At 40.1% G+C, this 12,762-nt stretch overlaps 1 protein-coding gene across 2 annotated transcripts in view; it reads left to right on the top strand.

Annotated features, from left to right (window-relative positions):
* Positions 1-715: 715 nt before the first annotated feature.
* The window catches only part of LOC118784299 (focal adhesion kinase 1-like), a 75,947-nt gene continuing 63,900 nt past the window's right edge, over positions 716-12,762 (top strand). The window contains exon 1 of one of the 2 annotated variants that reach the window (XM_036538470.1): positions 716-936. Coding sequence is in view for 1 of the 2 variants with exons in the window: in XM_036538465.1 (XP_036394358.1) it covers positions 5,756-5,792 (37 nt within the window). In the remaining variant the exon portion in view is untranslated. Of the gene's footprint in view, positions 937-5,712; positions 5,793-12,762 lie in introns of those variants that run through there. The other variant, XM_036538465.1, reaches the window with a different exon arrangement.

Below are 12,762 nucleotides of genomic sequence, written 5' to 3'. Positions count from 1 at the left end.
AGAAAAACTGACTACCCCCAATACAGCACAACCACATACCTTTCAAAGGAGGCATGCACTGTTTCAGGTAAATAATGTAGTTCCTCAAATATAACACTGCCAACAGAACATGTGTAGGGTTAACGTATATATAAGGTACAGAGCTATGGCGAGAACAGGTAATAGATAATGGTAATTGTAAACTCTCCCTCATCTTGTCTGTTGTGTGAACAGAGGCCTTATTTCCACTTCTAACCAGGCAACTGGGCTTTCATAACAATGACAGAGGCCCCAAGGACAGTAACCTGCTGGATCACAGATGAGCCTCAGCTACAGTAGGCAATGGTAAGAGAGTTTCAGTGGTATTCAGTTCCATAGCCAAGCAGTTTTATGGTTTTGTTTTTTTTTTGTCGCTATTTTACTCCAGTGCTTATGATGCTACACATGCTCATTGCACCTTTAAGGATCCCACTGCCTGTGCCAGTAATCTTAAGGCATCTTGTGTTCAGCTACCCTTGAGCTTTGCCCGTTGAGACTGGGGCTATGGCTCTGCCAATGTCTTTAAAGTCTCTAGTGGCCACACTATAGAATTGGAAATGATGAAGAATGGTTAGGAAGTCGCCTGTACAATACTGCTTGTTTTTTCTTTACATCATAGACTCTGACACACTGGGCGTTTAGTTCACTGGCCCTGTTGGCAAGTCCTGTATTTTAGAGGGGGTGTTGCTACCGGCCAGGCCGGGGTACGATGCGTCAGCCATGTTGGAATGTCCAGCCCATGATGCAGTGCTGCATCAATTAATGCAGGAGAGAGTCTGGACGTAGAAGCTGTAAAAGCGAACCTTAAACCAAATTTGTAACTGCACAATTAGTGGGATTTAAACGCAGAGCCAAAGCACAGGAAATTTAAACGGAAACGACAGGCGACATCCCAGAAGCTCATCAGACAGAATAAACGTGAGTACGGCTTGACTGTGTATATTTTTCCTAAAAGCATGCAAAAATAAAGAAATAACTTATATAGCTAACTTCCTTACCAGCTAAAATATCAACCTTATTTGCCAACTATCTAGTTAGGTATCAATGAAGTTTATCTGCATTTGCTGGGCTGATCGAGCAACAAAGCGAGTTGCTGGTTGACACTGGCGCCCTAGACAATAGCTATCTGTGTTCAATATATTTCTGTGAGGCTCCAGAGTATCAATACAACATTTTCCAGTAAAATGTATGATTATGTCTACAGGGAAGCTGTGCTGCAACTGAACTAAGCTCTGTAAAGAAAATACATCAGCAAGCTAGCAACCTATTTGCGTTTGACACCTCTTACCGGCGTTTAATTGACCTCAGTTAAAACAGTCTTTGTGATGATTATGTTGCATTTAAACGGAAAATACTTAAAATCGCAGTTACTAACGTTTTTAGTTGAGTGAAGTTAAGCGTTTTTTCCCGCACAGAATGCATAATTCACACAGATTACCATGTCTGTTTGGGTTCGGTTTGACATCGATGAAATTCAGCAGTCGCGAACTAACAATACAATGGGAGGAATTGACGTCAAACAAAGAGCAACAAATAAACATCTGCAAATGATAGTCAATGTCAATGTGTTGTTGGCCAGCTAATGTAAGATAATTTAAATGGAACTGCACACATGAGTGAAATTTAATGTTTCCTATTTTAATTGGGTAAAGCTTTAGAGTTTAGCATAATTGGAGCAGAATATCCCGTTAGTTTGTATTTTATATTCACAAAGATTGTGGTAACCTCATATATTGCCGATAGCATAGTTTCCACGCACTAGATTTAGTTGTATGCCATTTGTCTTTGTTCATACATAGCCACTTGCATTTTACTGGGACAAAGAAATATAACATTACTGTGCAGAGTGAAGAGACGGTATAAATTTGCTTGCAAGTGACTGTTGCGTCTGGTTACAGGCTGTCAGTTCAACCATAAACTGCAACTCCTGACAAATGGATCTACAGATATTTGCACCAAGTGAAAGGTTATTCTGTAGACTTCTACTGTTAATTGTACTGTGGACTATTTTATTCACTAAACCGACGTGCAGCTTGATGATTTAGCCTCACCAGCTGTGCAGATAGTCAACATTTAGCGAACACAACGCTAAGCAGTCTGGGCTAATATGTTGTGTTCTTTGTGTTCCAATAAGGTTTATTGAAACCTGGATTTAAGCGCATACTTTTATCGGAAACATGAAACAAAATAACAAACGTTTTTTAATAACAGTGGTTGCTGTTATAATTTGACTTACAGCGAGACCGTTTAGGACTGCACGCTTTCAAACGGAATAGCTTCTTTCCGCAGCGCGTCCCATCTCCGTGCAGCGTGACTTGACAGTAAAAACCTGTCTCCCTCACGACTTGACTCGTTTTTAATTTTGTCCGAAATTTTGTCGAAGTAAAAGAGAGCAGATGACTTGGACATCGTTAGAAATAGCTACAGAAATACCAAACTGGGTTTACACAGCTTGTAGTGTTCTGCTGTGAAAAAAATAGATATAAGATTGCATGTCTGCATGTTTCGTTTTATTTTTTCTCATATTAGCAAAAGTTTGGAGACTGGGTTTTGTTGAGTTATTGGGAATTTAAGGTCGTTACAGTGTATATTGTTCAAACTCAATGGCTGTGACTGTTTTATGAAATTAACCCCGGTAGGACTGGATTAAGGTAGTGTTGTGGCAGGTATGGGAGATAGGGTAGGCCATGTAGAGCAGTTGTTCTGTAGACGTCTAATGCATGCAGATTTTATATATTGACTTATGTTGTATAAGTACCCACTGTTGCGGTTCAGGTTGTCACTTAGTGAAAAATCTATCTGGCCTTTCTCTTGATTGATCAGCAAAATATAGCTATTGACTTAACAAACACAACATTTAAAGGACACCTAGTGTACTGCTCTGAAAATTTGACAAGGAAAAATGTCTGGGCTAAAGGATGAGATGGTCTTATCAACTCATCAAATTGATTTATTTACTTGTTTATTTAGGCATCTTTCCAGGGGCCCTCCTCAGCAAACATTTAGCAGGTGATCCAGCTCTCTTTATACCGTTGACAGAACTGGGGAGTGAAGTAAAATTTGTGCAGTGAAGTTAACAATGAGTTGAAATGCAGATGTTTAGCACCTGGCTTGATTGGCTAATCTGCGAACACTGTAGCCTTACTTGACTGTGGTTGAGTAGCTGTGCAGACACTAGGCAGTCCAGGGACAGGGTTGAGTAGTCCTGGTGTAGATTCTTCTTAGGCATTGACAGGTGGATGACAAAAACCGTCTTACTCGTACTACATCATGTGTTACCGTTTTTGTTGTGGACTCTGTTAAGGTTTGTCGTCTGTAAAGCATTTACACTTTATTAGACTGATGTACAATGCATTGTGTAAGAGTATGCTAGTAAACAGAATGTGATTTTTCCAGAAAAGCACAATGTATTTGTGTATGCAGAATGTGTTAGTTGGGTTCAAAAACAATTTATAGATTCTGTGCTGTGAGTAATGCAGTTTATGCTCATAATTATGTTTAGAGATGTCCTCAGTTTTTGATATGGGTGCGGGATTTCATGTGTTATGCACAACTAAGCGTACTTCAGTCTCAAACAGGAGTGCCAGGCCCGGGAAGGACAGCATCTAAAGTGGAAATGCTTAAGTGCGATTGTGCTGTATAAAGTTATGGTTTATTGACGAGAGTTTCTGTCTGCCATCCCTTCCTTTCACAGGAGGGGGAAAAAGCTTTCAATGTGATATTTGTCAGATGCGATTTGGCTGCTGAATATAAATTGTGCTATTTTTAGTATTGTGCTCTTTAAATAATTCAAATAATGCATGGCTCTTTTTTAAGGAATTCCTTAGCTCTGACAACAAGCTATTGTCCTTTTTTCGTACTGTAGCAGAATACAGGAGATTTGATCACAGCCCATGTTGAGGACATAGTCAGACAATACAACATGACCTTTTAAAGCAGTCAGAGCCCGTAGACTCCAAATCTGTCTGTGCCAAAGCTGTTTTAGCATTATCCTTAAATTATCTGTTTCAGCAGAAATTCAAGTTGTGTAGATGTATGGCTTATGCCTGCAGATTCTAAATATTGACTTAAACTTTGTTGGCGGTTGGGGAGGTGTCATTTAGTGAACAATCAATCAGGCTTGTCTCGTCATTGATCAGTAATGTGCAGCTATCGATTTCTTACATAACCAGCAAGAGATTTAAAGGGCACCTCTTGTCTGAAAATATTAAACTCTCTGGGAATGCTTTTGTAAACATTTATAAATCAGCATTGTGGCGACTGATAACCTGGTTGGATGTTTGGGATGTCCAATGAACCAGTTTCCCTGATTTCTATTCATAATACTTGCTTATTAATAGCAGTGAAAAATATGTCCTCTGGCCTGTTTGCAGGGTGTCTTGCACAGCGCCAATGCTGTGGTCCACAAAATGGAAGAATTGAAGAGAGTGCTAATGGTATTGGCCTACATCTCTGGAGAGTGTTGTTGCATTTGATTCATTCTACCTCCCATAAATAAATGTGATGACAGATGTCTGAAGTGCTCCCCTGTCACACAGATCACTACAGAACATGCTTTGCACCTCCACCTTTACTCTGGTTATCAGGGAAATGTAGATCTGATCCCTTTTTTTTTTGTTGCTGTCTGCTCTTCAGTTTAAAGATGGGCACCAGCACGCCTGCCCAAATCATTGAAAAGGTTAAGGAGAAGCTTAGGACTTATGTTGGTATATTTGCTTTTCAGAATGGTGCAAAAAAACTGTCATAGCCTCACAGTTTTGGCTGGACTTGGGGGTGGGGTGGGGGGGGTCTCTTAATATCGACGACAGGACGATTGATTATTTTAACCAAAACAAAACATCTTTATTTATAATAATACACTTTCATGGTGTGAAAAGCACTAGCACAACAGCTGGATGTACGACCCTTGGTAAGGGAAACATCAGCATGTGCTTACTAACCTGGAACACATGGTGATGCATTAAAGGTCTTTACATTTATTCCTAGCTTAAATTGGTTGTCAGGGTAAGATAATATTCCCACCAATAACTGTACCGGCTTTCACAAGTTTTCTTATTTCATGGTCAAGATATTGACTATGAAATTTTATTTTAAAAGCTTTATTGTTAGCTGACTAGCAACCAATGGCTTGATACTTTTCTTGGTATGTAGTGAGCTAGACTGAAAGTTGTTTAGCAAGCTAGCTAATATCAGCTAAACTGTTTGCTACCAGATAGCTAGAGCAGGGCATTGGGGGGCCTTGGTCTCTTTTTGGTCAAAGGGAAAGACTACCCCCTGCTGGCCTAACAGAACCACCTCCATCAGCAACTTCACTTTCTTGGGTGGTCTCCTATTGAAAGACTATCCAAACCCAGCCCTGCTTAGCTATAGCCTTATTCCAGAGATTTTATTGCTTGTTCCACTTTGACTGCCCTGGTAATCTTTTATTTTTGTCTTTATTGTATTAATCAGTAAGCAGTCTGTTTGTCTAAAATGTTTGAGAAACACATTCATTTATTGATCAATGAGACTTCCTTAGTCTAGGCCCCACCTGTGGTGTTTTTATAAATGTTGCGTCAGGGTCGGGTAGAGGGAGAAAGAGTGGGAGGGACCAGGTGTATACGTGTATGTGTGTGTGAGTTACAGAGAGAGAGAGAGAGAGAGAGAGAGAAAGGAGCGTGTCATACAGTTGAGTAAGAGAATCAGGAAGAGGATCTCCCAGGCGAGCAGAGCTACCTCTCACCTACACACCTTGGACATGCAGTTTTGGAGTTTTCTGAGTTGTACTCAGGGAGGTACGTGCTGTTTTCATTACACTCACAGCTGTGGAGGGTTCCTGCAGTTCACTGTGTGAAGGAAAATGTAGTAGTAGATGTTGGTACGTAGCAGCGGGGAGGCCTCCCTATTGGTGAGTTTGTACCTGGGCTGAGAGCGTCAGAAGTGTGCTTGAGGTGAGGTGTGGAATTTGCTCCGTGCCTTCACTGTGCAAGCTGCCACTTGTGGGGCAAACTAAGACGTAAACTGAATGGTTTTGCTGTGGAAAACACATCATTATACATCCATTCTCGTTTCATGTTTGCTTCATCACATGCACGTATATGTCAGTCATAGACAGAATTTTGTGGAATGGCAGACCACCTTTCAAGAAGGCAGCTAAAATTTTACTGTGGGTGATGGAATCTCAGTGTACAGGCATGAACTGTGTTGTTTCAGACCATGTTCTCTTGTGGGTCATACATTTTCAGCTACAGTATGCCTGAAGTTATGCAGGATGGTCTGGACATTCCATCTATCGTAGTATGCTATTTACATTTATTTTGTAATTAAATGCAGGAAAATGTTACATGTAAGATGTGCCATTCACATTCCATACACCATACACACACATACTATCTTCACAGCATACCGTTACATGCCAAAAGTCTATATTATTATTTTTTGAACATGAAAAATGGATTCAGTTCTATTCCCAGAAACCAGCTTTTATTACTCTTCGCCTGTTCGTCTAAGAGCTGAAGGGAGTCTTGGAGTTTCCACTGATTGAAAATAAGGCTTATCCTGTCAAGCCTGTGATATTATATACCTCAGTCAGGCAAATTCCACGATCAGCAACACTTCTCTGTAAACCGAAAGATAACTAGACTTTGGACTGTAATCTGAGCATGACATCTCTCGGACCTGCATCCTTACGTTTACAAATTTACATTTACGGTTACATATTTAAGGAATTATTAAAAAGCGTTGCTCAGGGACTCAGGCTGAGTTCTACGCAAGTGTTCCCATGACACCTCATGCAGGAACGATACTAAATGCTGACTCCAGGGTGAGCTGTTCCTGTCCTTTCACAAGCACCCACTAGACTGGCTCACTGTATCTCCAACCTCCCAACACACACTTGCAATGAAGTGTGCCTGCTGATGGCGATTAGTAGAGGGATGGAGAAAGAGCTGAGGCTGCTTAGTGCCTTTGTCTGCTGTTGTGCTGTTTCTATTGCACCTAAAGATTGCCTCACAATTATCACTGAGCATGGAAAAAATAAGTAATCGAAATCACATCCCATTATAGTCCATGGTGTCTTCTCTACCACCCGTGCTGTTGTCACTGGACTTCCTTTTTGCTTCTGCAGCATCCATCTTGGATTGATTTCTGTAATGTCTGTAACCTCTACATGACTAGTAAATCTCCATATTTGTGTGGATACACAGTGTAATTATGGATAATCATGGATGTCATAAACAAATTGTCTTTTTCTGTTTGTGAGCTGTGTTCTGCAATGGTCATCTCACCCAGGTAAAAATGTTTCCTTTTAGGTGCCAAAACTACATCAATGTAACACATTTGTATAAGGCTGTCATGTCTTTAGCAGAATACTTGAATATTTCCGAATCAAAACTGTCATGAATGCTGTTGCTTGTCAGAGAACTCCAAAGAGAATTGCTTTGGAGTGGAATCCACATCTTTTTTCCTTGAGCTCTTTCTGACATTACACAGTGCAGAGCTGCTTTGCTTTACGTTGTTGTAGTGACCTAATTAATATGAAGAGGATTGCATTCAGAGGTCAGAATGTGGCCAAGTCAAATTGATGGGACTTAGTCCTAAAAAGAGGAACTAAGGGATAAGGGTACTGTCATCTACATTACCAACAGCAGGCAGTTCACTAGAAAGTATACGGATTTGTCTTTGATTGCCATATTCCACACTAATATTTTGACATACTGGGTTGTATTTAGCTGAACTTAAATCGGGTTTGATTATGATATTCAATGCTTTTGACAGCATGTTCTCCCTCCATTTTATACAATTTGTGTAAAGCCTGGCGTATGGGGCATTTTCTCTCTTTCACTGATTAATATTTCAGTTGTTTAGATGCTGATTCACTGGCGAGTCATTTCCTTGACTTGGAGTGATTTTTGAGGCAGATGAATGTATTGCATGACGCAGATGAGAGATGTTCATCTCCTGGTGTCTGTACAACAAGCAGAGACAAGATGGTCTCTAAAGAAACCAACACTGGGCCTCTCTCTCTCTCTCTCTCACATACACACACACACACACACACACACACACACACACACACACACACACATATACTGGAAGCATGTACACCTGTGTACGCACGTTCATGCATACTCCACACACACATGTTCACATGCAAGCCGACATTCAAACATGATCATGCACATGCAGTATCTCACATACACACCAACGTCCATGTGTGCCCATATGTGCACACATAGCTCAAGTTTTCTCTCTCAGAAATGCTAAAGAAAAAGACAAAATATGTAAGACACACATTTTCGCAGCTATAATTCCAGGAGTTCTTTGTCTATGATTTGGTGTATGTGTTATTTAACCAGCCTACTGATCCTATTATATTTTCTTGAAGTAGGCTCTCTAAGTGGTGGTTGGATTCTGCAAAGTGTGATTTTATTTTATTTTATTATTATAATATGGGCCTTTTAGTTCACTGGTGCAGAACACTGAATGAAATGTTTCTTGTATGAAATGCGGATGTAATGTCCACGCATTGTAGATGCACTGTGCATGTTAGGTAGAGTAGGCTGGGAAGTGAGCTTGGCTTTAATATTTTGATCAGGAAATGTCTGGAATTGAATGTGTGTCTGTTTAAAGTTTGTCAGACACATCCTCCTTCCTGGAATAGAATGTTTTTTTTTTTTTTTTCATGGGGTGCAAATTATGATATTCCCATGTAGTTACTGGGATCAAATGAGTGTTCCTGGTGCATGTGCACTTGCTTTTTGGAGATCTTAATTTTCATGGTGTGCCCACATTCTCTACTGTTCATCTGGTGAGGGGTGTTGCTTCTGAACAGTAGTGTTGATTCACACACAGTTAACAGCATGGACAGCTGTAGTGTAATGCTGTAATGCTATGACAACAAGCTGCAGTTATGCGTTATGGCCCCCAGCTTCTGGTTTTTGATTAATAGCGCTCAGGGAGCAACTTCAGTAGGACAGTGATGTAACGACAATGTGGCCCCAACCTTGGAACGGTCATAGACAGTGCTGCTGCGTAGGCGTCCCCTGTTCTTCTTGCATCTGTTGCATCGTGTACATCTACAGTAGAATTCAAATGGACCACCTGTGATGCTCCAAATTCTGTGGCATATATGGACTTCAAACAGCAGCTCAATGCATATGGAAATGCAAAAGGATGTTTTGATTCAAAAGATGATGTTACATTAATTTGTATTCTACGTGCTGGACAGTAATTATTATCTTTAAAGCACTAAACATAATGCCACAATGGAGACAATCACTCGCTATTTCCATCAAGCTGCCTGTTTCATTTAGTTCTTTGTCTAGGAGATCCAGGACTGTCTCCTGCCTAACTAGATGGACCAGAGAGACAAAAGGGTGGTTATGTCCTCAGATGTGTTTGGTGAAGATTTTCTGTGGAGCATGCAGGGAAATTTGATGAGGAACTTCCGAGTGAAGTCTGTGGAATAGTGCGTACTCAGTGTTTTAAGCTGCACGTTGAACATTGCTCAATGTAATCACTTTCTCTTGAGGTTTCGTTTGACTTCGTGTTTTTCTTCATGTTCTCCAGGTGCTTTTATTTCCTCAACAGCAGCCTGTGTTTCTCAGAGTCTCGTGTGACAGCACACTTGGTCTGTAATTTGACACGGTTGCATGGGTGGAGTAATAATTCATGCCACATAGCTAATTGGACAGGAGCAATCCTGCTGGCCATCAGATGGTCCTCCTCTATCCAGGAGTGACATTGATTTACATATTTAATCAGACAGCGGTGGGTTGACTGCTTAAACATTCACTTCCATTAGATTGGATTAATAGGTATTGGCATAGACGTGCACACACACCTACCCACGTCAAGCCTTTCTCAGTCAGTCAGTCAGTCAGTGCATTTAATATGAATGCTGTCGTAGGTTGAGTGTGCTGATTGGATTCTCTGCGCTTGACTTAGCAGCTTTCAAATCATTTGCTTGATGAGGCTCATAGTGGGTTGTGCATTCACTCTAACCCCTATGGTGCTTTGTCCTTGAGTTACAACTTCGTTTTTTCAATTATTTTTTTCTGGTTCACTTTTTTATGCATTTCAGCAACCTCTCATGATGTTAAAGTATAAAAGGTAACATGCATCAAAGGAATGACATGAAAGAATATAACAAATGAATTACATGTACTTGCAATGAAGCATAGAGGATAGATTGATTACCCCCTTGGATTTCCCCAACAAAGACAAGCAAATTTCCTTGGATTTTGTCTCATCCAGCTGGGAGATGCTGTTTGAAGTATCTGTATTGTATTAATGGTCTTTTAGATCTTTGTTCTTTCTCCTTCTTCTCTCTCTCTCTCTCTCTCTCTCTCTCTCTCTCTCTCTCTCTCTCTCTCCCCCCTCTTTAATTTACATTTTCTTCAGCAATGAATAGTATCAAAGAAGATAGCTTGTTTTAATGTAGCTCTTTTTCAGGTCAATTGAGATCTCTGAATAACACATCAACATTGTTTTGATCCTGATTTATAAAAAAAAAAAAAGCCTGAAGATCTGACAGCTAAGCCAAAAGCAGTTGGGTTTATCAAACAGATTTTCTAAATATGAATTTTGGTATGAAATGGACTTTTCATGTCCCTACAGCCTTGGCTTGCATTAAAGCATTTAGCCTCATTTGCAGGGTATAGTTCTGTTACACCCAACTAAGAGTCCTTGACAGAATTAGGTGATCATTGTGTTTGCTGGTTGACCAAGCAATGACAGCAGTCAGCTCCATTCGGAAGTAAGTGGTGTGAAAGGGGAAACACTGAAACTGATATTGTATGCTAGTTAGAGTGTCATAATATTCAGGGTTCAACATTTCAAGGTTTTTTCTCATTTGCCCACTCCACAGCTATGGACTGGCAGGAAGCTGGTAGGAAGCACTGAGACACCTGGAAGTGTGTCCAAGGAAACACTGTCCCCTGACCATACCGCATACCAGCTTCTGGTCCTTTTTAGGGACCATGATTGAAGAGCTCTAACCATATGATTTCTGGAATTATTGTTTTGTAAATCTGCTTTTAATGAAGTTTATTACAGTAATCTGTTGCTGTGGAGAATGTTCATAGCTGTTGATTGAGAAAAAACAAACATATCGTGTTGAGTAGACACAAATACACAAATTCCCATTCCTTGTTGCTATGGGAACTTTGGTAAAATGACTATGTGAAGAAAACAATTGTTGCCTCCTCTGCTCCATTCAGTCCTAAATCATCAATACTGTATTGGTTGTAAATACTGACTGGTTACCTGCGCATCCTATACAAGTATGTTTTTACTGTTGAAGGCCATAAAGTATTGGTGAAACGTCTGTAAATTATGATTGCAAAGAAGACAAGTTCTCTGTATAATACCTTGAAAAGAGCCCTGTAAGTATTTTTTACAGTAAATCTGTTTTAACCAGGGAATTCTTAATGGATTTATCAATCTTAATATATGCTATATTTCCACCTCTGCTCTTGTAACGCAGTTAAGACTGAGTAACCATACCACAAAAATGAGGGTGTAGCCCTGAATCTCCACCGTGCGGTCATGCCTCTTGTCTTGATGTATGAGTAGAGCACATTATGGTGATATGTAATTTGAATGAAAATTCAAGATTATTTTTGTTGAAATTCAGTGTGAACTATGAACACGCCCGGTTGCCTTAGGGTAACAGGGTTTAATTTCTCCTCAAAAAATTTACGGAGGGTGACTGGGACTAGAGATTGCAGTGATATGCATGGGTGTAATACAACATTAGATAAGGAAATTGTACAGTTTTTTACCAGTCTGGATAAGTACAAAGGTTACAGAGATCCTCACGTCTTATGTTCTACACATCTCCCTCATATGCTCATATGCTTATTTCCTCCTATCTATTTCTCTTTCTTGCTTGCTTTCTCTCTCCCTCTCCCTTGATCACACCATCGTGCTCCTCCCCTTTCTCTCCATCCCGCTCTCTTTCGGAATTCATTTCAATTCAGTTCAAATGCTTTATGTCTATGACATACAAGGTACATATCACCAAAGCATGCATGACATTCAGTGAAAAATACAACATAAGAAGTTGATTAGTCATACCTTAAAATGCTGTAGTAACAATAATGACAATAATATTTGTAGCTAGTTTATGTTTACCGTCCCATAATTGTTGCTATTGTTATTGTCACTGCCTTATCTGCCCCTTTGTTATTCTCACTGTTATACTCTCTTTTTCTGGCTCTCATTTGCTCACCTCCATTTGCTCTCACTCTCCATCTCCCCTCACCTCTCCCTCCTCTCTCTCACAGATGTGCTTTAGGAAGGCTGAGTCAGTAGCCTTCTCAGCAGTACTCACTCTGTCATATAAGACTGGAAACATTATTTGACTGCTTCTGTGTTGCGGAGGACCAGGAGTGGAAGAGGACCTTTGGGATTACGTATTCATTGCATATTTTTCACGTATCATTCCCTCAATCCTTATTGTTGGAGTAATATATGTTAATGGAAGGAGTGTATCATGGTAAGCATAGTTCCATTTTATTCGGGCTGCTATCATACAGTGCTGAGGTTTCTGCATTGTTTTACAATTGGGTAACGTTTTGATAAGAAGCAGTAGCAGATTGTGTTTTAATATGAGGTTTGTCATGTATTGCATCCTTAATGCCGTTGCATTGTTCTCATATTTGCTAATTAGCACAAGATAATTGTAAGGTTTTGCAGCTTGTCATTTGTGAAATTGGTGAGACATCAGAAATGTGTAAATATTGTAATGCTGTAAAACCA

Source organism: Megalops cyprinoides, chromosome 10 (genome assembly GCF_013368585.1).
Source record: "Megalops cyprinoides isolate fMegCyp1 chromosome 10, fMegCyp1.pri, whole genome shotgun sequence".
Taxonomy (NCBI): Eukaryota; Metazoa; Chordata; class Actinopteri; order Elopiformes; family Megalopidae; genus Megalops; species Megalops cyprinoides.
This window is presented reverse-complemented; position numbering and strand designations above follow the sequence as displayed.